This window comes from Triturus cristatus, chromosome 7 (genome assembly GCF_964204655.1).
Source record: "Triturus cristatus chromosome 7, aTriCri1.1, whole genome shotgun sequence".
In the NCBI taxonomy this organism is placed as follows: Eukaryota; Metazoa; Chordata; class Amphibia; order Caudata; family Salamandridae; genus Triturus; species Triturus cristatus.
This window is the reverse complement of record NC_140590.1, coordinates 1351635916-1351661577: the sequence shown is the minus strand read 5'-3', so window position 1 is coordinate 1351661577 and position 25662 is coordinate 1351635916. Positions and strand designations below refer to the sequence as shown.

Sequence of the window (25662 nt, the reverse complement as noted above, 5' to 3'; positions counted from 1 at the left end):
CAGTTACCTTGCAAACAACAGGGTCATGATTTGAATGGTGCAGCAGGTGCAGTGGTACAGGGGCCAAAAGTTGTCAGAACTCCTCCAAACACCTAATATTTCTTTATTTTACTGCTATAAGGCAGTCACAATTGAAGTTAAAACCGGATTGATTAAAATGGTGCAACAGGTGCAGTGGCACCAGGGCCAAAAGTTGTCGTAACTCCGCTAAACATCAAATATTGCTATATTTTTCTACTAAACAGGCAGTCACAAGTGCAATTATCTTGCTGGCATCAGGGTCATTATTTGAATGGTGCAGCAGGTGCAGTGGCACCGAGCTCAAAAGTTATCAGAACTCTTCTAAACACCTAATATTGCTATATTATGCAACTAAACAGGCAGTCACAAGTGTAGTTACTTAGGAAGAGCTATCTAGCAAGATTTAGCAGGAGCTAGGGTCATGGTTTCAATATTGCAGTCAGAACCACGGCGGAATTGGCAACAGAGGTGGGGATTGGTGGATTCTTGGAGAGCCCAACACCCTGGATCCGGGATTACTCCTTCTTCTCGGCAATGCACAAGCTACATGTTCGACTAGATGCCATACTGTGTTCCCCTGACATACATGAGGGGGTACGCAGCAGTAAATACCCCACTCGGACCATATCTGACCACAATCCAGAGTTGATAAGTTTGCAGTGGTCCCGCGCGAGGCCCAAAAAACCCACTTGGCGCTTGAGACCTGAGGCCTTGTAGGACCAGGTGTTCCATGAAATGATAGAAACAGCTATTGAACATTATTTACAAGACAATACTAAAACAGCAACAAACTCATTGTTTGAGTGGAATGCATTTAAAACAGTCATCAGGGGGAGCTGTATATCAGAGATGGCGTGAACGCGGTCGGTGCTATTTCAGGACATACAGAGGGCAGCCCAGCGCCTAAGGGAACTAGAACAGGAAAGACCAGAAAAAGCCGACAAGCAGGGGGATCTCTTGCAGGCTAGAGAAGCAGTGGCAGTGCAGGTGGAACGCCTTCGCTGTTTCGACTACAAAAAATACATAACCCGTGCCCACTCGGAGAGGGATAAATCGGGGGCCCTACTGGCTTGGTTGGCTAATCCAGCCAGAAGAGGTACAGTAATATTAGAGCTTAGAGGGCAGAGTAGTGAAGTGAGCTACGACCAACAAGGTATTAATGACTTGTTTCTAGAATATTATACAGAGCTGTACAAGAGCAAGTTGATCCCAGTAGAAGGGGATATGGATGGGTTCATAGAGGAAGTAGAACTACCAGTACTAGGCGGGGGGCTCGCAGATACCCTGGGAAGGGATGTGAAAATTGGGGAAGTGAAAGGGGCTATTAAAAATATGGCAAGAAACAAAACACCGGGAACAGATCGCCTACAAAAAGAATTTTACCTAACATACATTGATTGGCTGGCCCACGGCTGGTACAGCTATATAATGATGCAAGACATGCGAGGCAGCTGCCTGTATCAACCAGAGAGGCAATTATCATACTGTTACTTAAACTGGGGAAACCACCATGGGATAAAGCGGCATATCGCCCGCTCTCCATGATTAATCTAAACTACAAAATCCTGAGTCGTATACTGGCCACTCGCTTACTCCCACACATGACAACTCTAACACACAAGGGCCAATCCGGGTTTATTCCCACCAGAAACATAGGGCTTAACGTCTGGAGTGCTGGAGGCAGACTCCTATAGGAAAGATCTGGCGTCGGTCTTTGCAGTGGACACAGGAAATGTATTTGATAGCCTAGAATGGCCTTATTTGTTCCACCTGATGCGGAAGTGTGGTCTGGGAGACAAATTTGTAAGCTGCACAGCTCTCCTATATTCCTATTCCACAGCTAGGGTTAAAACGGGTGGGCTAATATCTGATACCTGCAGTGTAGGACGGGGAACAAGACATGGGTGTCCCCTCTCCCCCCTACTGTTCCCCCTGGCGATAAAGCCGCTTGCAGCCAGAGGTAGAACAGGGCAACCCTACTAGGGCCCTAATGTTTATGGACAGATCCACTACATTGCCCTCTAGGCCGATGACCTATTGATGTTTCTGGCACATTCGGGTGAAGAGCTTGGGGCGCAAAATAATTACTACAGGCCCTAGGTAGAGTAGCAGGACTAAAGGTGAATTGGGCAAAGTCTTGTTTATTCCAAATGATGGAGGGCAGGATAGGCCCACAAGAAACTGAAGGAGTGAGATGGGAAGATAGGTGCTTGACGTACCTGGGTACCCAAATATACCACACTCAGGGAGACATACTGGAGGGCAATATAGGGAGAGCCATTAGAGGAGCAAAAAGCAATTTTGACTTTTGGGGCTCTTTCCCACTATCTGTAGCTGGCCGGGTAGCTCTACTTAAAATGGTGACCCTACCAAGATTATTGTACCACTTTGGGACCTTGCCAGTCTGGATACCAGCAAGACACTTTACCCAACTCAGGTCAATGGTCATGGGTTTTCTGTGGGGAAATGGCAGGCGGAGGGTGGCACTTAACGTTCTCATGCGAGCGAGAGCAGAGGGAGGATTGCGGTGCCTGATTTCGAGGCCTACTACCTGTCGCCACAATTACAATGGCTCACAAAGTAGATGGTGAGTCGTCTCAGAGGGACGGAAGAAATGCGAGAAGCCTCTGTGACCTTAAGACTGTTATCCCAAATTACATTGAGGCTTCCTCTTCGAACCCCGGTCCTCCTCTTGGAACTAGGTACAGCATGGCGGTGCTGGAATGGGTGTCTGCAACGGGCCAAAATTAGGAGCCCTTATGCCCTGGCAATCCAGTTACTTATGTGTGAGGCCTTGCCGCATGGGGGCAGTTGGCAGAGATTGACGACTTGGGCGAGGGGACTCACTGAATCACAGCCGTCATTGGGTTGCCAATATGTGGTGATGATGGCAGGCACATTTAAGGCAGTTACCTGTTTGTACAGACGCATAACGCAGGAAACATTACTGCCCTTATCGGAGCTGCGCCTAAAGTGGGAGGCAGCCCTTGGAGAGGATGTTCCAGAGAAAACCTGGGGGGAACTAGTGGAGAGGGCTTGGAAGAGCACCAGAAATTCCAGATTCCAATTGGTATTTTTTATATCTTGCATAGAGCATACCTCACCTCGGAAAAAATGAATAAGTATTTCACGACCCAAGCAGTGGCTTGCCCGCGATGTAATAGATAAGGAGCAGATTTCAGACACATGTTCTGGGATTGCCCGTTCCTGGGTAATTTCTGGGGAGAGGTATCTACGCTGCTGGCCGACATCACCAACAGGGAAGTTGAGCCATCTCTGAAGTACTGCCTGTTACACTGGTTCCCTCACACAACCAAAAATAAAATCACAAGTAAATTCTTAGACATGGGTTACTTATAGCTGAAAGAGACATCACCATGTACTGGAAAGAAAAACAGGACCGAAGCATAGCCAGATGGAAGAATGAACTCATTAAGTGGGCAGAGTGTGGAGGAATAATCAGGATGCAAATAGCCAAAACAACAGGGAGATAGAGGTCGTTGGAGGCAGCAAGAGCATGGGAAACTTTAGTTGTACCACTTAAGATCCCAGATGACGATGGGGAGGAGGAATCAATAGAGGAACCTACGGCAGGAGTAGGCTAGGCTACGTACCCCTGAGCAAATCGTGGACCCATGGAGTTAGGCAACAGACACGGTACACCGCCACCCTTACTGACCGGGGTATCCTAAAGTGCTGTCTCAGACAAATGTGAAACCTAATTTGGAGCAGACGTGTATCGCAAACTAGTAATTTGAACACAAGTGACACACCTGGTGGGAGGGGAGGTTGGGGGGTTAGTTGAGGGAAGGGAGGTTAAGGTCAAGACTGAGGGAATGTATAGCAACTCCAGAATTGAATACAGAATGGCTTATGCCTATGGGGGGTGCTGGGATGGTGTTGGTACTTTATGCTCACTGTAGAGGCCCTAAAGGTGTCAGAACTCCTCTAAACACCTAAAATTGCTATATGTTACTACTATACAGGCAGAACAATTGCAATTATCCTGCAGTTAAAAGGGGCTTGATTTGAATGGGGCAGGAAGTGCAGTGGTACTGGGGTCAAAAGCTCTGGGGACCCATTAAACACGGAATATTGCTATATTTTACTACTAAACAGACAGTTACAGGAGCAGTTATCTAGCAGGCACGAGGGCCATGATTTCAATGGTGTTGCAGGTGCAGTGGCACCCGAGCCAAAAGTTGTCAGGACTACTCTAAACACCAAATATTGCTACATTTAACTACTAAATAAGCAGTTACAAGTGCAGGCACTAGGGTCATGATTTCAATGGTGCAGCAGGTGCAGTGACAACGGGGCCAAAGGCTCTAGGAACCCCTCTAAACATCAAATATTGCAATATTTTACTACTAAACAGGCTGTCACAAGTGCAAAGACAGAAAGGACAAGCTAGACGATGTCATAACTGAGACTTTGATGGCACTAGAAGCACTCAGAAACAAAATTGTCCGCACAATTAGTAACGCCAGGTCAGAAGGGGCTCCCGGTCCTAATGGCCTTCCCCAGGCCCTGTTTAAATCGGATGTAAACCTGTGGTCAGAATATCTGGCTCCTCTGATTTCGCACTGCTGGCTCAACCATAATATCCCGAGTTGTGGAAAGGCACCATTATCCATCCCATCGATAAAGGTGGCAGGAGAACCACCCTAAAAACTACAGGATGATAGCTCTTCTCGATGTCGAATCTAAATACTATGCCAGTATTTTATTGGAAGAGCTGTTGTCCTGGGTAGAAACAACAAGGCGCCTACCCTTTAACCAGACCAGCTTCGTGGCCAAGTCAGGAACTATGAGCAACCTACTTGCACTAACCGTGTTGATGGAAAAAGCAGCAGTCCAAAGTATGCACCTCCACTGCTGCTTCGTCGACTTCAAAGCGGCCTTTGATCGGGTGCCGCGGGGTTGCCTATGACAAAAATTATAGAACTGAGGAAAACCGCCGGCCCTTTTAAAAGCCATAATTCAACTCCACTTAAACACCTGGATTCGAATACAGCTGGGAGAGGGTTCCCACATCTCAAGGTAAATACAGACCACAAGTGGATTCAAACAAGGTTGCGTGTTGGCCCCTCTCCTTTTTAACCTCTTCATCTCGGACCTATCTCACTTACTGGACAATGTTAACTCCCACCCCCTCAAATAGATGGAACCCATACCAGCAACCTGCTATACACTGATGATCTTGAGTTACTTAGTCACACAATGGTCGGACTACAGAGACTACTTGACCAGCTGCACCCCTACACAACAAATAACTCCCTCAAATTAAATCTATCAAAAACAAAAACAATCACTTTGGGAAGCGGAAGCAGCAGAGTGGCGGGTGGGTTTTTAAAGGCAAAACATTGAAACAGTTTCTTTTTACAAATACTTGGGGATTTTCCTGGAATCTAGAGGATCTTTTTTAAAGCAGAAAGAAGCGGTCAGGGCTAAAGCCCTGTCACTCGAGGCTGCCTCAGAGAAGCTGGCGAAACAGCTCCTCGGCCCAAGCCTAACCCCATTGTTACGGTAATTAAGGCAAAGATGATTAATTGCCTATTATACGGGCACAAGATCATGTTGGGGACTAACAGCATCACTTGAATAAATTAACAACCAAAATCTTCAAAAAAGCATAGCGGGGGGGCGTGGCTTGCAGCCGAGCAAGATGGCCGCAGCCTAGTTGGGCTCCGAGGGTGAGATCGACTCCCCTACCATCCGAGCACCATCCGTGACGTGATCCGGCTCCAGGGTCCTTGTACCGGAGGCGGAGGCGCAGCGACATCGCCTGACCCGCTCCCGGAGTTTCCCGGACACCCAGGGCGTGAGCAGTGCGATCCGGAGATCTACGGCCTGCATCGGCGCTGAAAGCCGGGGCCTCGGGTGACTGCGGTGGCTCGGGCGGGGCGTGACCAGGCCGGGCCGTCGGTGAAGCGGTGGTGGCGGGGTGCTAGCGGTCCCTGATGTACTGCTGTCAGAGTGGAGGGGTGAGACCTGAGTGACGCTGATGCAGGCGGCCCTGCGGGGGCGGAGCACCTGGACCCAAAGATCCTGACCGGCCCCTGCTGCGGGGCCCGGCCGACGGAGCGGAGCTGAGGGGCGGCTTGTGTTGCTCGTGTTGAGTGCCTGCGTCGCCGCTCCCGGAGCTGCTGCCTGGCATCGGTGGGGCCCCCCGGGGGCGTCTCTTCCTTTTTGGTGCCCGAAGAGGAGGACTACGTGCTGTGCACCTACCTTGGGTCCGGTTCTGTCGCGGCCTGGACGCTCTGCCGTGCTGACCCCGGGCGAGCGGCCGGAAGGGGAGTGTAACTCCTGGACTGCCTGAGTGGGACGTCGTCCGGTCGGGGGAGGCCCGCTTCATCGGCTCCCTTGTGAAGAGCGAACGCGACAAGCTGGTAGCATCGACTGCTGGGACCATGAGTGGGAAGGGGCCCAAAGGGACCGCACAGGGCAAACTTGACAAATTCGCCTATACTAAGGACGCCTCCGCGTTGCCGGACCGCGGCGGGCGCACCGAAAGGACGGCGGCAGACAAGGAGTCGCCGAAGGTAACGCTGGAAGACATTATGGCCGCCTTAACGCAAGTACAAACGACTGTGGGGTCAATTTCATCGGACGTGTCACTTCTCCGCGCGGACTTCCAGAAAATGTCCGCCAGGGTTGCGGACGTGGAGCAAGTGACGGAGACCCTGACAAAAGACTCAAACTATCTCCTGCAAAAGGTGTCCCAGTTGGAGTCCGAAAACAAGCGCATGGCGGCCAGGCTGGACGACCAAGAGGGGCGCTCTCGCCGCAACAACGTGCGCATCACTGGAATTCCCGAAAGCGAGGGGCACCCGGCCATGGACCTCTACATTGAAGACCTGATTAAGTCCAAATTACAGCCCGAGGGCCTCTCGGCCTTCTTCTCGGTGGAGCGTGCCCACAGAGTCCCCGGCGGCCGGCCGCGAGTGGGTGCGCCTCCGCGGCCTGTCTTGGCCCGCCTGTTCAATTTCCGCGACAGGGACGCCATTCTTCAAGCGGCGCGGGTGGCGCCGCCTCTCCGTCTCCAGAACTCCACAGTGTCCTTCTTCCCGGACTACACGGCGGCGGTGGCGGCGCAGCGCCGAAGCTTCATGGAGGTCAAAAAGAAACTAAGGGCCCGAGAACTCCCTTACGCTATGATCTTCCCGGCGCGGCTCCGCGTTGTGGCGGATGGAAAAACTGTCTTCTTCAACACACCGGAGGAGGCTCACGACTGGCTGGAGGGCTGGCGCCGGGCTAAGGGTAGTGGGCGCTCGGCCCGTGGGGCGAGGCGCCCCGGGAGTGAAGAGAACACTGATGGCCGCGACCAGCGCAAGGAGGAGGTTGCGGAGGGGCCCTCCGGATGAGGTGGTGGCGGCGGCTGCCCCCGGCCTGAAGTCAGACTGGTGACTGCTGGCGACCGCTGCTGGACTGGCCTCCGTCCTGTTGCCAGAGGGTATGAACGATGGGACCTGGGGACAGGGGATGTCTTGGTCTTCCTCGGACCTCACGCTCCTTACAGCGCAAGTACTGGTTGGGGTTCTGGGAATGAAGCACTCTGCTGAGTTGGGGTGGCGGGCAGTTCTACGTCCGTGTGGCAGGGAGGCAGGGAGGGGGGGGGGGAGTTGGGGATTGTTTTTTGGTTTGTTTTTTAGGTCTTGGTTTTTGTTGGCAATGACACTTGTGACACATGATGAACGCTTACAGTGTAATGCATATGCCTTGCAGCAGCGCGTCCGCGAGGCTCAGGGTTACCCACTCCAACCGCCGTAATGGCTGGGGAACAGTGTGATACACAGTCGGGGACCGACCTGATCCCGGTGCGACCTCTCTCAATGCTCACATGGAATGTACGGGGCTTAGGCGATAAAATCAAGCGGGGGCTGGTATTGCACGGTATTAAGAGGTGTGCCTCGACGGTGGTCCTACTCCAAGAAACTCACCTGGTTGGCACCGCTAGTAAGGCCCTAGACAGATGGGGATACAAGATGATGGCGCACTCTGAGTTTACTTCCGGATCTCGGGGGGTGGGCATACTGGTGCGCCGACAGTCCCATCTAATCGTGCATAGTGTTCACACGGAGGGGTCGGGGCGATTTGCAGCGATCCATACCCAATGGGAGGGCCGGCCCCTTAACATCGTGACTGTCTATATCCCGCCGGCGTTGCAGGCGGTGGCGTTCCCGGCGCTTAGTGGCTTCCTGATGGCGCTACCGGAGGGAGAGGTGATTCTGGGTGGTGATTTCAACTCGGTTATGAGCGACCTTAATGATCGCTGTCCCCCCCGGTCCCGCGGCGGAGGCGTTTCGCGCCTTGAGAGCTTCGCGGAGGCACTCGGGCTCACGGATTTGTGGCGGCTGCATCACCCGATGGCGCAGCAATTCACGTATCACTCTGGGGTGCACAACAGTCAAACCCGCATAGACTACTTCCTGGGGTCGGCGGGTTGTATTCAAAACATTGACAGTGTAGACATCAGACCGCGAGGCATATCAGATCATTCCCCGATCCTCCTGCACTACACGACTTACCATTTGATGCGGCGCCGCATTTACCCGCTGCGCCCCGGTTATCTGCGACTCCCCGAGATTAGTAAGTCCCTTAAGAAGGCGACGAGCCTTTACTTCCAAGAAAATGCCGCCTCGGTGTCTTCCCCGACTGTCCTCTGGGAGGCGTACAAAACAGTGATTCGAGGGCAGGCTATGGCTTCCGTTACGAGGCACAAGCGCGGGCAGCAAAGCGAGCTGGAGTCGCTGGAGCGTGAGCTTCGGGCGGCGGAGGCCCGCCACGACCGAAATTCGTCCCCTGAGGCCGCCCAAGACCTGCGGTTGGCGCAGATTAAATACAGAGAGCACCTCGCGGAGCGCACCAGACAACGCTTGGAGGCCTCGCGGCATACAGTTTACGACATGGGGGACAAGACGGGGAGGTTACTGGCGTGGCTTGACCGCCGCGACAGTGGCGCCCGGTGGATTGCGCGACTGGATATTGGGGAGGGCCAGACGGCCACCGACCCGCGCGCCATTGTGAGGGCCCTAGCGGAACATTACCGAGGGGTTTATGCCTCCGCTTCCTCCATGACGATGGAGGAGGCATTAACGTATATTAAAGATATTCGGATGCCCGCACTGTCCCCCGAGGCCCGGGAGGCCTTGGAGGCTGAGCCTACAGTGGAGGAGCTCCAGGCGGCGATTGGTGCCCTGCAGCCCGGTAAGGCTCTGGGGCCCAACGGCATACCTATTGAGCTATACCAAAGACTGCCCGAGACGCTGGCCCCACACTTATTAACTATGTTTACTCATAGCCTGCAGGCGGGCGAGCTTCCGTTAGACCAACGTACGGCCACCATTGTGGTGATCCCGAAACCGGGTAAACCCGCGGAGCAATGTACCTCCTACCGTCCCATATCATTAATCAACGCAGAGGCCAAGATCCTCGCCAAGCTCCTGGCTATCAGGCTGACGCCATATCTGTCTGAAATTGTGCACCCTGATCAATCTGGCTTTATACCCGGCAGGAGTACATCCCATAATCTGAGGTGCCTACACGGGGTGCTGGCCAGGGCGGGTCGCGTGCGGGAGCCGGCGGTGCTTCTTTCCCTGGATGCGCGTATGGCGTTCGACATGGTTGAATGGCCCTTTTTGTTTGCGGTACTATCACATCTGGGCTTTGGCCCCAAATTTTGTGCCTGGGTCAGGCTCCTGTACACTAACCCTTTGGCGCATGTCACGGCCAACGGGCATATGTCGGAGGACTTCCCCCTGTCACGAGGGACGCGACAGGGCTGCCCCCTGTCGCCGCTGCTCTTTGCCCTGGTACTTGAGCCGCTCGCAGCGTGGATTCGCTGGGAGCCCACGATACGGGGCCTCTGGTGGACGGACGGGTGGGAAGACCGTGTCTCCTTATATGCGGATGATGTGCTATTATATCTGTCCTCCCCCGGCCGCTCTATACTGGCGCTGCTTAACAACTGCGCAATTTTTGGCCGGGCGTCGGGATACACGATCAACTGGTCTAAATCGGTCCTATTTGTCCTGCATGGCCGCCCCCCGCGCTTGCTGGCGGGTTGTCCGCTACAGGTGGCGGAGAGCTCGTTTAAGTATCTCGGGCTGCATATTACGCTGGATCCGGCGGAGTTTTTTCGACGCAATTTAAGTCCCCCAGTGGATCGCCTCAAGCGGGATGTACTGCACTGGGGAACGCTGCCATTGACTTTGTTGGGGAGAGCGGCGCTCTTCAAAATGATGGCTCTGCCGCGTTTCCTATACTTGCTTGAGAATACGCCATACCCGGTGCCGCCGGCCTACTTCCGCGCGATAGCAGCCCAGGTCTCCAGCCTGTTGTGGGGCAATAAGCCGGCACGCATTGCGCAAACCAAACTTGTTCGTGGGTGGTATGACGGGGGAATTGCGCTCCCGGATATCCAGCTCTATTATTGGGCTTCCCAATTGAAGGTGATTAACCAATGGCTCCACGCGCCACAGTCTGATCCGGCATTTCGGGCAGACAGGGACATACTGGGTGTGAGGGGTATGCTGTCCCCTTTGTATGATGGACGATTGGCACCGACGCTGATCGGCCCTTTGCGGCAGACGGTGTCTATCTGGCACGCAGCGCAAGCTAAACTTGGGTGGCGGGGAGTACTGACTCAACTCACGCCCCTGTGGGACGCTAAGCAACTGGGGCGACTGAGGGGTAGCAAAGGGTCCGATGCCTGGGATTCCATCGGCATTTCAGTGGTGGGCGACATATGGCACAAGGGGGCAATCGTCCAATTCGCGCAACTGCAGCAACAATATGAGCTCGCTCCCTCCGAATGGTTCCGATACTCTCAGATTAAACACGCCCTGCTGTCCCATCTGTCCCCCGGGCAAGAGGTTCCGGAGTCATCCCCGCTGGAAGACAGGTTGCTGACGGAATATATGCCCAAGAAGGCTACGTCCCTCACATACCGCAAGCTCATTAATAACCTGGCGGACCCCATGGAGTCCTTGCGGGGGAGATGGGCGGAGGAGATAGGGGAATTTGATGACCCGGAATGGCGTGAGGCGCTGGCCTCGCCACGAGAGGCGGGTATCCCTTCAAGGCTGCGCCTGGTGCAGCTGCGGATCCTGCATCGATCATACTACACCAGGCAGTTATTGCACAAAATGGGTAGAGAAACACATCCCTTCTGCTTGCGCGGTTGCGGGGAGGTGGGGACATTTTACCACACCATCTGGGACTGTCCCATCATCCAAGCTTTCTGAAGACGAGTGATGAGGACAATGTCACAGGTGAGCGGAGTGTCATTGGAGCCTGAACCCCGGCGATGCTTGTTAAATGTTTGGGAGCCCAATGACCTCAATCGGCAGGCGCAGGACTGGGTGACACTGGGGATCATCACGGCTAAAAGGAACATAGCCCAAAAATGGGGGGCGGAGAGGGGTCCAACGCTGCCCGCATGGAATAGGGACATGGATGCAGCAATGTTCGCGGAACGCTCTGTGTTTATTAGGCGGGGGTGTCCCCGGAAGTGGGATAAGGTTTGGGGGGCTTGGAATAAATTCAGAGGGGAAATATGTGACCCTCCGCCACTGACACAAGATGAATCTTCGGACTCGGACTGATGGGGAGACTCCGGGGCTGAAGGGGTCTGAGACTGCTGCCGGCGTTGCGGCATTGCGTTGGTCTGGGACCCATTTGTATATTGCTACATGGTGCATGTTATTGACAGAAATGCTGGGAAGCGTGCTGCTCCAAGTGTCTTGTTGGTATGTTTACAAGAAAATTAATAAAAATGTTTAAAAAAAAAAAAAAAAAAAAGCATAGCGCTTGCCAAGATCTTCATTACCAGCTCAAATCAGGCTTGAACTTGACCTATTAGATCGTCATGGCGTCGAGGCCGGCGTGTTCATCAAGCTCTATAACAGACTGTGCAATTTTTGGAAAGGCAGCCTCGAGGCAAGACTCTGGAAAGAAATATCTGCCAAAAACATGGGCGCCACCTGGAACACTCCCTACAGTTACTCGGTGTCGAGGAATACTGGGGAGCAAATCCATTCAAGCAGGCATTAAAATCTGTCATCAAGAGAAGAGTTTGGCTCTGGTCTTTTCATTCTGACAGGGCTATATTGTCCAGAAGGTAACACGCCTGGGCGGTTATTTCTGACTTCGAACCGGGGGTCGAATAATCTTACCTATCAAGAACGTATGCACTTTTTTGGAAACTAAAGTTTATGGCACTGAGGATGGGGGAATGGCCTTTCTTAAAGTACTTACCTGAATGGTGGCGCCCCAGTGTTAACATTGAATGTAGGGAGTGTGGCTATCATTTCGAAGCAATGGAGCACACAGTCTGTGCATGTTCCGCATTGCTTAACAACAGAAGGACTTTGCTGCGTGGTGAATGGAACAAACTCGGAGTGCGAACATGCCGGCAGGCTGTAATAGCTGCTATGAACTCAGAAAACATGATGCTCAACATCCGGTTTACTAAATTTGTGACCAGAGCGGCCAAAAAACTTGGGAATAACAGACCCGCAAATTCCTTTGCCCCTAGCAGTACGACCATGCCGCCCCTTGATCTATTTACGACCCCTTGATCATCATGTGACGTTTAATTGAATACTGCCTTTTTCCCCAACTTTAATTACTCACAAGCTCTTACCTTAGAACTTTTTAGAACATTTACGCCACGCTTGTTCCTTGCCTGACTTTAAAAATTATGCTACGGCCTTTTTGACATCCTAGGTTCCGGACATTATGGGCTATTAATCAATTTTGGGGTATTTTATTTTAACACTTTCTTTTCAATAATCCGTCTTTTAAACTTTTTGTATACATGAAACATACTTTTTTTAAAATAATTATGGTTTTAAGTAATCAAACAATAAAGATAAATTGAAATTAATCACATAGGTGAAACCTAATTCATTTACCAATGCTTGTTTCTAAATGAAAGTTATTTCATGATCCTTCTATGAGGCTCATGCACTAAAACACTGCTGATACATACAGGGCCAGGTTCCAAAAAGAACTCAATTTAAATTCACTACACTCATTAAACTAGAGTGTAAATGTGTTCAAAGCCTTTACAGACTCCCAACCATTAAGCCCATCATAAACACACATTCAGACACTCCCATTAAACTGCATTGTCCCTTTCCCTTCATCCTCCTCAGTTCTTGGTCTTCCAGGGAATTACTATAATGGTGAATAACTCATTTATTTAACATGTACTCTTTGTAATCCTGTAACTGTAAATAGGATAAAGCAATAAGTGTATATTATACTGCACAAAAACATACCATATGTTTTCTCATATTTGGGGAGACATGGTGGTGTAAACGGTAAACAAAAGAAACTTCTTCCACATTATCAAATTCCTTCGATTAGATACTTCGAACTCCCTAACTGTATAGCAGAAGTTTGTAATTGTACTTTCCTTTGCACTTCAAAGAGAGTTCTCTCCCCTGGAACATTATTAAGATCTTTAATAGATGGAAATTACTCACCTATCTAGGTCCTTCCAGTTGAGTTCGGGTTTCTTAACAATGACAGGCTCGGGAAGATTTGGTGCAGGGATGCGCCTGGACCCTTCGATAAAGCAAGGTTCCTTAAGACAGCAGCACAACCCATCACACAACTCTACAGCAAAATGAACAAGACACACGTTCATCTATGTAGAAATGCATACGAAAGAATAAGCCAAACTTGGTCATAAGGCTTCTTTTAAAAATAAACGTCACTGCAATTGGAGGCCTGCAAATAAATATGGGTCTGTATATTAACAGGCTAGAACTGAAATCATATGTTTTCTGACAAGGCTACCATGTAAATTCTTGAGCTTTGCAGTAATTGCAGGCAGTAAACCTTTACTTTGCACACTTGTATATTGAAAATAATATAATAATGAAGAGAAATGTTTTGAAAAACAAATTCTAATTAAAATAGACCGAAAATCAGATTAGTGAGTGTCTAGAAAAAAAACTGCTGCTTTTAGTTTTAGAAACAGTTTGGGCTGAGCTTCCAAAAGGACTGGCACCGGGAAAGCTACCTTGGTTCATTTTTCCACCTCATGTGTATAACTCATGCCATCGTATGAAGGGATAAACTGGTGAAAAAAAGTGTTTTTTCATATCAAGTACGTTTTGCATCAAATCGATATTAAAGTTGTAAACATGCAAATGTTAACTGTATTATTTATTTTGAGATTGGCCATAGCTAATGCCGCTGCCCGCGTCCCACGCAGTGGGACATCAGCAGGGCAGCATTCTAGTGGCCGCCCGTCGGAGCCTTCCCCCCTTGCTGCCTCGCGCGCGAGGCCTACGCCCACTTGGGAAAAACCCCTATCGCGTGGAGCTGGGGGCGGGCTGGGGGGGGGCGGGGGGCGCGGCTTACTCCCTACTTAGTGGGCTCTCTCGCCCAGTTCCTCCTCTGTCTCCTGCGCGCCGCAGCCAGCCTGGACTGCAGCAGTTCTTCACCCACAAAAAAAAAAAAAAAAAAAAAAAAAAAAGATTGTATTTTTATAAACGGATTGGAGTGCTTTCAGTGCGCTGAGCTAGTTGTTTTTCCTGGCCTGGTCGGTTAGCTCGATTGGTTGTAGCGGGGTGCTAGTGCCGCGAAGGTGGCAGGTGCGATCCCCGTACTGGCAATGCTTGAGGCATCGGTCTCTGTGGCGCAATCGGTTCGCGCGTTCGGCTCTTAAAGGAACGGTTGGTGGTTCAAGCCCACCCTGGGACGCAAAAAATTGTATTTTCACTCATTGCAAAGCTTTCAGTGCGCTGAGCTACCGTGTCCTGGTAAATTATACGTTCGGTCGCCGTGGAAGCTAAGCAGGGTAGGGACTGGATAGCACTTGGATGGGGGGCCAGAATGGGATATGTTGGATGCTGGTGTCGTTGCTATGAGTTAGGCCCCTCTTAGGCGGGCAAATAAATGTTTTATAGCAGGCAGTTCCTACCCACAGAAGAATCAAGTCTAACACAGGGCAATCTCCTCCTGCTCTACATCCAGGGGAACGTACAAGGGGGTAGCTAAATCACAGAATTTACATATGTAATTCTAGCCGATTTCTAAATGCACAAGGAATGCCATGATAAATTCTAAACAGATAGCGGAGGAATTGCATACAAGTGGGGCAAACTTGGACTTTAACACATATAAAATGGTGGTATACAATATTGTTGTATATAATGCTGTACTGCAATATACAATCACTGTACACCAGTGGTGTATAGTACCTTTAATTCTCTATGACGGCAACGTTTCAGCCATGACGGACCTGGGCAAGCACAATCTATCCTCTATCGTGCTTCGACCCCCATAATGTACACCCACAATGTTAGTACCTCCATCGTACATTTGATTGATTAGATCCATTTCCCCAACAACCTGACCATGGCACTTTCGGCAAACGTTTATTAAGCTTTTAAGCACCTGCTGCAGCGTTTCCTTCACCCGCCAATTGTCAGGCCTCACATAATGGCAAGATTGCCTGCTGCAAAGACGTGTGCCAAGTACATTACAGAGGGCATAGGATGCAAACAGATCAGCCGGTTACTGCTTTCAAAAGGGACATCCTTTGGTTACTTGCAATGTATAACTTAAAGTCCTAATATAGGATAGTGAGCTGTCAACTTGCATCCTAGAACTGCATACACAATGCAAAGTATACATTATTAGAACACCGATCAGTGTTGCAGAACATCCTAGGACACACCTACTATATCACTTTGTTGCATTATTTTCCGGGATGATTCACATGCCTGTAGTTGCTCTAATGCTTTTAAAAGGGAGAAGATACGGCCTATCGGATTGAGCTACGCTGCGCAGAAGGGGACACTATTTACATAGGAAGGAGTCGCAATAGCATAGCGTGGAGCAGGAAGGAGTCTCAGTAACATACCTTGGTATAAACTACGCTCATCCTCGCCAGGCGAAGACTTCGCATCGGAATGTTGTCAGTGTTTGGCCCCAGGGCAAGATTGCTAGGCATGGTAATAAAGACACTTGTCTCTCTGCTCCGGACGTATCCTTGCCTCTAGACAACTGTTGGTTTGCATATGAAGAGAGAAGTGTCAGCGCCTTATCAATATGCAGTGATTCTGGAAAATCACTTAATCCCCCTGTGTCTAATAAGGAGAGTGTGTGTCCCTGGGGTGGCGTTAGTTGGTGTGCAGGTAAAGCGCGCAAACGATACCTTGCTGCTCGTGCAGCACTACCATACATTTTACAAGTTTACCTTGGAGGCTGTTTTCATTCCTGAAAGCCGTGAACCAGATGCCCCTTCACTATTCACACCATCGCCCCCCCAGCTTTCCTCCGATTCCTGTCTGCATGTGAACATGCATGTCTTTGATATTGCGAACGTACCCCTTGCTTTACTAGGCGATGCGGTAGATTCCCGGTAGAATGCGGGATGGATAAGCGTCAGGGATGAGGCCATGACCTTTCTGGAAGGGGCATTCTCCTTCGACCTGGTCGGACTGGGAAAGGAAGGTAGGAGGGCTGGATAACTCTTTATTCTACCTGCGGTGGCACGTCTTGCCAGGAGTGATTGGCAGAGGCTTCGCCTTCAGCCAGCCTAGGTTAACACCCATCCATACAAGCCAATTGTTCATGGTGGTATCGGGCCGCATTTACACAGCGCAGTATTTGGCCCCTGGGGCTGTCAGTGTCGCGAATTACTAAAATTCCCTGAACTGAAGGTGTGGCCGGGTTTTACACGAGCAGAAGTTTGGGAGTGCAAGCCTCCACCTAGGGGGTGGTTGGCTGAATCTGATGAACTACTTCAAACGGCTCACAGCACTGCCGTGGGAGAGTGGCAATGCCCTGTGCATACTTCAACCAGACACCGGGAATGGTATGCCCTCACCTACATGTGCGTAGCACCTTCTGAAATAAGCAGGACCAGAGATGTGCTGCTCCCCACTGGCATTTGACAGGTTAATGGACAAGGCTAGCGGAAAAGCCAGATGTATTGTCATGAGTTAAGGTGGTCGTGACCGAGGCACTGGCTGAATAGAGACACTGCCAATTATGGGTTAGGAACGAAATTATAACTGGGGCGCACAACAAATTATTTGATAGCAATGGGACGTTTCCTTTCAAGCCATGATGTCGGTGCCACGACTTACCTACAGCACTGCAACACCGGTGTAACAAGGACTGTAGGCAAAGATATTAACTCCTTTCAGCAGCAATAGAGTCCAAAGCTAGCTGCTATTCAACAAGCAAGGAATTGGATGCGCTGTCCCAGGGGAGAGTAAGGAAAGAGTGGGATAACAGCGGGACCAGTATAAGACTCTATCGTCCAATTTAAGGTAACTTAATTTGCAAGTAGAGAGGCCAAAACCGGGAGATGTTGCTAAGATATGGGCCGGTTGTAGTAAACAATAGACTAATACGATGTGAAAGGGAGCAAAGTCAGGTAACAGTGATGTCAGCTGTGTTTATACACGTAGGTGAAGGGGTTAACTCACACGTTACCTTCACCCTGCTTATGGTGCTGTCGCTGTTGGGAACACAATTCCGTGCCAGTTGGCACCCAAATTGGCCAATTGGAAAGTATTAAGGGGATGGCAGGTCCATGAGCGCCTATTTCACCAATGCCCTGTTACCGATGCCATATTTCCAGCCTGAAAATCAGATTTAGGTGTTACTCTTCTCGCCCAACATTTCATTGGAGCCAGGGAGGGGGGGAAACGTTCACAAATTTGGGTCCTCGAGCTGAGCGATGTACCTTCGGCAGCTCAGTCAGCCATATCGGCTTTATCCGGAGTCACGAAAGAAGCAGACGTCCATTTAGCAGTTAAAAAATCTTCTGTCCTGCTAAAGAAATCATGCAATTGCCCGCAGCAGCAGCTGTTTTTTTAGGTACCATGCCGCTATCTATACATCCCTGTGTAGACAAAGCGGAAATCAACACCTTAGTGCTAGGTTATGAAGGGAAGCGATGGATTGACGAATTCAGCTATGGTTTAGTTCTGACTCCATTTGTAGGTGCTAGATCTTCCCATAATTACGATAGGAAGATCTGCAGTGGCATCGCTTATAGGGCTAGTAACTCCAGTCACGCCTCAGCTGAGCGGCACTGGGGCCTAGAGTCATTCGTGGTTAGTCTGCCCTGGGCTTCTGAGTAATGTTGCAACTTAATGCCGTATATTTACGGTTACAGAACTGGACCCATTATTTAGCCCACTAAAGCTGGCTCGCAGGGGCGGGCACCCATAAACAGCGAAAGGAGGAAGGGGGGCTCTGGCAGCGACGGTAGCCTCCCCAGAGCTGTGGCGGAGTTACAGGGCGATCTGGATGCAGACTGGTACAGTAAGGGTACCTCTGCGACAGGCGGTACAGTAAGGGTACCCCTGTCCGGCACAGTAAGGGTGCCCGAGCCAAGGTCCAGGAGCCGAAGGGGGTTCTGGGAAGACCGCGACGGCGCCCCGTTAGTCCTTCGGGCGGTTGGGGGGCCTGACCAACCGGGGGTGGCCACAACACGCTCCGCCCCTGTCGGAAGGGGCGGGAGTAGGAGGCAGATCACGTGACCCAGTGGATGATCTGCAGATATTTATGTGCCACACTGCCGGGCATCGACCCACCGTGTGTGCTGGCTCACCAGGCGGGCGGGCAGCAAGGGGCTGCCTGCCCTGGATCGCCCGTAAGATAACCCAATTTTATTATCATACTGTGTTGTATGAAATAAACCTGCAGCAGTTCTTCACCCACAAATAAAGTGTCAGTGTAATCTTTGGGTGATGTCTGTGTATGCGTGTTGACTGAAGCGGATGACGGTGTGGTCACTATGCCGCTGCCCGCGTCCCACGCAGTGGGACATCAGCAGGGCAGCATTCTAGTGGCCGCCCGTCGGAGCCTTCCCCCCTTGCTGCCTCGCGCGCGAGGCCTACGCCCACTTGGGAAAAACCCCTATCGCGTGGAGCTGGGGGCGGGCTGGGGGGGGGCGGGGGGCGCGGCTTACTCCCTACTTAGTGGGCTCTCTCGCCCAGTTCCTCCTCTGTCTCCTGCGCGCCGCAGCCAGCCTGGACACGCGTTCTCCCACCCTTTCCTCTTACCCCGCGTGGCAGGCTCAGCGCGTTATTGGAATGTTTAATTTTTCTATTTTGCGTTGCAGGCGGAGTTACAGGGCGATCTGGATGCAGACTGGTACAGTAAGGGTACCTCTGCGACAGGCGGTACAGTAAGGGTACCCCTGTCCGGCACAGTAAGGGTGCCCGAGCCAAGGTCCAGGAGCCGAAGGGGGTTCTGGGAAGACCGCGACGGCGCCCCGTTAGTCCTTCGGGCGGTTGGGGGGCCTGACCAACCGGGGGTGGCCACAACACGCTCCGCCCCTGTCGGAAGGGGCGGGAGTAGGAGGCAGATCACGTGACCCAGTGGATGATCTGCAGATATTTATGTGCCACACTGCCGGGCATCGACCCACCGTGTGTGCTGGCTCACCAGGCGGGCGGGCAGCAAGGGGCTGCCTGCCCTGGATCGCCCGTAAGATAACCCAATTTTATTATCATACTGTGTTGTATGAAATAAACCTGCAGCAGTTCTTCACCCACAAATAAAGTGTCAGTGTAATCTTTGGGTGATGTCTGTGTATGCGTGTTGACTGAAGCGGATGACGGTGTGGTCACTATGTAGCCCTTGATTTTAAAATAGCTCTCGTTAGTCGCCATCTTGCTTCATGCAGCCGCGGCCCGTGCAGGTAAGAGCGGTGAGCCGGGGGAAGGGGGGGAGGTTCGATGTACGACAACGAGAGAAAATTAAATAAATAATTAATTTCCCCTCGCCTTCGTCTGTCGAAATCCCCCTTCATTCGGCCTCACAGCTCTTACCCGAAACGGGCTGTGGCTGGCTTCAAGACCTGAACTTTTATTTCTATGCAATGCTGAAGTCTGAATTAATGACAGCGAAGTTCCTTTGCTTTCTTTGTCATGTGAAATGTTTTTTTTTTTACCGTGCTAATCAAGGAATGTTTTAATTGGTTCCAAGAGTACAGGCTGGTCCAATGTACCTCGTTTTGTTGCAGATAAATTTAAGTCTGAAAGATGCTTAGAGAAGCTATATTGTGGACGATTACAAGCAGAAATAGAAGTTGAAAAAAATAAATTGTTCACGGACAAAATTAAAAAAGCAAGCAACTCCTTCAAGGAACTATTCAGAACAGTTCCGATGCTCTCTCGCCCTCGGAACACTAATACATTAGTCCTCACCCAAAATTTCTGTGTCAACCTAGCTAATTCTTTTAAGAATAAGATAGAAGCAGTTTACAAGGTTTTGAAGACAGGAAATGGGGACCATCCCCTAGGCTCCGCAGACATCGCTCTTAATAACAATCATCCAATTTTGAGAACACATTTCCATCCCTCAAAACAGATGAGGTGGCCCAGTTGAATAAACACACGAAGGGGCAGATTTACAAGCCCCTTGCGCCACTTTTGCTTCACTTTTAACATGGGAAAAAGTCTGGGGGCCCTGAGTGACTGGCCCCTGTCCCGTCGTGAACATTTTTCTAGAACTGGCAAGAACCTTGGCTTCCCCACTCAGTCTTATTAAATAATGTCATGGATGCAGGTATTTGTCCTTCTGAGTGGAAAAGTCTGTCGGTTCTCGTTCTTCTTCCCAAAAAAACAACAACATTACATCCTGCTGAAGAGAAGAATTACCGCCCCATCTCAAGACTCCCAGTACCAGCAAAAATCCTGGAGAGACACCTTAACGTGGCTCTCTCTGACTTTCTGGAGCAGACCAAGAACCCAGATTGAGCACAATTTGGCTTCACGAAATCACAGTATGGAATCTGCTCTGGTGGTGCCAACAGAAGAGATTCGTGGAATCTTGGATAGTGGTGGAAAGGCTGCAGTGGCCCTTTTGGACCTATCTGCGGCCTTTGACACAGTTTGTCATAGGTTCTTGATTCACCGTCTAATGGGATCGGGACTGAAGAAACTGCCCTAAATCTCTTGGTATCTTTCCTCAGCAACAGAACCCAGTCATTCTCTTTTGGAGACTTTACTTTTTTTTTTTAACAACACTTTTTATTGGTCAAGAAGGCAAAGGCTGCAGGCCCCTGTATACCCAGGGGAACTGCCACATAGTAGCTAGCAACAGCTCTTGACAGTTTATCATATAAAGGAACAATGGAGAGCTATTCATACATCATCAACAAGAAAAACCCCCACCCTTCCCAACCTGTCCCCCCCCCCCCCGACGAGACTTTACTTTTAGTGTTTTTCTTTGCTGTGTGGGGTTCCACAGGGGTCTTCACTAAGCACCACAGTGTTCAACATTTATGAGGCTTCACTAGCAGCACTTATTAGATCCTTTGGCTTCCACACAATATCTCATGCAGATGACACCCAAACCATTGTCTCCATTCACACAAAGGTAGATGAGGTAGCCATTAGATTTAAAAACTGTATGACAGCAATTGTCAATTGGATGGAAAGCCAATGCTTAAAATTGAACTCCGATAAGACAGAGGAGCTTCTTTGAGGTCAGGTTTGTCTTTTTGGAGTCCCTCTTGGTGGCCCTTCACGCTTGGCCCTTTACCTACTCCAGTCACCAAAGTAAAAAAACTAATAGTGATCTTCGATTCTAAATTAACTTTCAAAGACAAGACAAATCAGCCGATCTCCTCTTGCTTCTATCTCTTGAAAGAACAAAAAAAAGTTCTGCCATTCACTTCTACGGATCTTCAGACAACAGTGGTTGTTTCTTTAGTGCTTTCTTGGATAGACTATTGTTAACGCCATCTATCTGGGCATACAACAAGGTCTGCTAAAAAAAAGCTTCAGTGGCTGCAGTTTGCAGCAGTCCGTCTTCTGAAAAATATTGGCAAAGATGAATCTGATGCCAAAGGGCTCATGGAACTTTACTGGTTACTTACTAAGAGCAGAGTTGCATTCACAGGACTCTGTATGGCACATAAAGTCCTGAATCGAATAGGCCCAGTCTATCTGAAGGAAATAATTTTATAGTACACTCCCAGAAGATATCAACAAATCAATGTGATCCAGCACTCCAACAAAGTTGTTTCGTAATCATAAAATATGTCTGTCCATTCAGCAGGTGTTATTTCAAAATTATTTCTTTATTGGGTTCTTCTTCTCTTTACACATATAAAAAGCACATACAGCATAGCCGACGTGTTTCGTCCCAGAAGGACTTCTTCAGGGCAAAATTCTGAGGTATAAAGAAGGGCTTCGTCTTATTCCCTTCAAGCATAACGAAATGTAGCTAGGTCTTCCTCCAATTATCCAGACTACGCAAGTTACCTTTTTTTTATTTTACTTGATTATTCAAAAATATCAATGTTTAGGAGCAGATTCCCTCCATCCAACGGTCCATGCAGTGTATGGACCGTTGGATGGAGGGAATCTGCTCCTAAACATTGATATTTTTATAAACCACATAAAGGTGAAAAGCAAGTGGAAGAACTATGAATAATCAAGTAAAATAAAAAAAAGGTAACTTATGTAGTCTGGATCTCCTGTTCAGAGCAACGAGAACATAACAAGCTCCACAGGGCTCCCTACAACTGCCCAGCTGATCTGCTGCAACTGGACTTGCCAGAGCTATTCTGGCCCTCTGCTAAAGTGAGTGCCTGATCTCCAAGAATCTCCTTTATTTGTTATCTGATTGCGAGCACTTAGTGAAAGGTAGCGCATTAGCTGTTATTGGGTGGCGGGGCTAAAACTGCCTTTATGTGCAGGCCCGCGGCACGGACACGTAGCTGGCGCACCAAAAGCAAGCCAATCTGTGCCCGTTCACGTCTGCTCTGCGACCAGCGCCTCCCTTTATGCCAGTTTAAAAACAGGTAAAGTCCTAACTTCTGATTATTTAATAACTTAATATACAGTACCAAGCATTTGCAATGCAATAGGTCTTGCATTTGCGAGAGTTTAAGCTATTGGCATTGTAAATGACAATGCCTTTTATTTATGTTTTAAGAACCAACACATAAATATACATTTACAATGCCAATAGCTCAAACTCCCGCAAATGCGAGACCTATTGCATTGCAAATGCTTGCTTATAAGAGCCATGTGTTAAATTTCCCAGAAGGACACCCCTAAACACTACCTCAAACCTCCTTTTCTGTCCCTGCCAGGCGGAGAATAAATCTATTTTCAGTTTCAGAGAGCATATTGAAGTCTGGCTGTTCATGCAAGCAATGCTAAATGTCTGGAAGCTAGAGAAGTGAGCGACAGTTACTGCTTGTTGCAAGTGAACGGTTTAAAGTTAAACTGTATCGATCTGTTGAGAAGGGCTTACAGAAGAGCGAGATGGCCCAACTCTGGTCTATTTTTGGTCACTCTTCAACATTGCTGGAAAGACTTTCTCCTTTGTTAGGTTTGTTCTCTGAGGGCACCAACGTCTTGCCTAGCGCATTGTGGTGTTCCTTTAACAAAAAGATGAACTTCTTCTCAACGGGGGAGCTTTCCTTCCAGTGGACCGGCAAACGGAAGCTGCGACTCCATGACAGTTTTCCTCACATATACAAAGCAGAGCCAGGCACTGGCAGAAGTCTAAACCACTCTGAAGAAAAGCATTTGCAATGCAGTAGGTCTTGCATTTACGAAACTCTTGTAAATGCGAGACCTATTGCATTTCAAATGCTTGTTTGTAAAAGCACCCATGCGGCACTTTCACTGTAATGTCGGTCGCACCCCTGTCTTTAGACGAGCCGTGTCTAAAGAAAGGGGCACGGCCGCCGTTAAAGTGAAAGCGCGTTATGGTCACTTTTACCAAAAAAAGCATTTGTTAAGTTGAAAAACAATTTTCTTTTGTGTAAAACCGCCCCATGCCGTGGTTTCACTTTAATGGCGCACCCCTTTACTTAGACGCGGTTTGTCTAAAGAAAGGGGAGCGGCCGCCATTAAAGTGAAAGCACCGCATGGGGCGCTTTAAAAAAAAATAAAAGATAATAAACAGTATAAAAATTAAACTATGCGGTCGTGTTTGGCGCCATAAATAAACCAAAGGCCCGGCCACCACTGTATGACCGTGCCGTGCTATGAAGAAAAAAAAAATTAAAGAGTTGCAGGAGAGTGTGTCCTGCCTGCAACAGAAGACAAGAGAGAAAACCATTTAAGGAAATGTACTCGGAGGCTGTATTTAAGGCCTACAGAGTAACAACACATGTAATAGGGGGTATACTTATGGGAGTTCACAAAATGAGACAAGGCGGTACTAAGGAGAGACGACAGCCTATTGACTAATGAAAAGCCACAGTTTCCAAAGATGACAAAAGCCAATGAAAAATATGGGCTTAGCTTCTATCCATACCTGTATAAAGCATGTTCGCGGACCAGCGCATGTGTTGCCCAGGTTCGACCTAAAAATAACAAAGGGGCAAACACGCAGCTCTGCCGTACCCCAGAGAAAGTAAAACGACTGTAGATTCACCAGTGGCGTAACAAACGTTGAGGGGATCCCCCTGCAAAGTAAATGGAGAGGCCCCCCTCCGGCTCACCCAGGTCAGGGTATAGTGCTGAGGGCCCCCCTAGAGCTTGTAGACCCCCCGCACTGCGGGGGCCTTTGTTACCCCACTGGGATTCACCACTAGCCCCATATCTAACCGAGACTTCGAGGTCATAATGCAGGGCACGTAAAAAAGCAGCAATGCTCTTATCCACCCCTAGGTGTTCTAACATTGCCCACAGCATGGATCTGACAACACTATCAAAAGCGCAGGAAAGATCCATAAAGGCTAGGTACATGGAACTATGTTTAGCATCAGTGCTCCACCCTCACCTGCAACTATACTTGCTAACCGGTAGATTTAAGTTTAGGCAGTGTTCCATAGCACCTAAGCCAACCCTAATGCCATACTGCACCCTTTACTTAACATGGTTGTCAGACATCCATCCATCTTGTTGACCTATCCAGAAACATCTTGCCCACAATCTAGAGTCTAAAAGTGGAATTCAGAGGCTACAACTGGGGCTCGCACAGTTCTCTTCTTTAAATACGGGACAATAAATTGCCAGGATCGAGGGAGACTAGACTTGAAAGCAATGTGTATATAATTAGAAAGTAACAGCACCCACGTTTCTGAGTTAACTTTGTAGAAGTCCATAGAATCTCATTCAGCTCAGGTGCTTTATAACTGGGGCTGTAATGAACAGCCTCTATCACCTCCTCCAAAGAAAATACATTATCAATAGGGAAGTAGTGCGGAGGGTGTTCAGCGTCCTCAGTCAAACAGTTTGACAGGTTATAAATCTTACATAAGTGCTTCGCTCTTAGATCCCTACCTATATGAACACAGCTTATTGCCATTAACTACATTCCAAATGCCTAACTGCACTTTTACTTTGCTTTATCCTCAAAGCCTGTTTCCAATCCCTCCTGCATTCAGCAACAATCCCCTTATCTCTCGGGCTCATGCACGGCGCTCTATGGAGGCATTTATTTCATAGCCTACATGTATTATCAAACAATGAAGGCTGGTTATCACTCCTTGGCCTTTGGGGCTTCAATAACCGTAGCACTAACCCAACCAGTGTAGGGGGCAACAAAGAAACAAAAGAGATCGACCAGCTCTAATGCATTACAGTGGACAAAAGCCACCAAATAGGAATGGAGCACCCAGTCCCTGCAGTCGATACCCTGTACCATACCATCCATACATACTGGCTCAAACAT

General features: G+C 49.4%; 1 protein-coding gene across 1 annotated transcript in view; it reads right to left on the bottom strand.

The window, feature by feature from the left end:
* LOC146812046 (src-like-adapter 2) overlaps positions 1-25662 on the bottom strand; it is a 335850-nt gene that overhangs the window by 47157 nt on the left and 263031 nt on the right. Inside the window, exon 7 of the mRNA XM_085619021.1 lies at positions 13518-13650. Coding sequence (XP_085475147.1) covers positions 13518-13650 — 133 coding nt within the window. The remainder of the gene's footprint in view (positions 1-13517; positions 13651-25662) is intronic.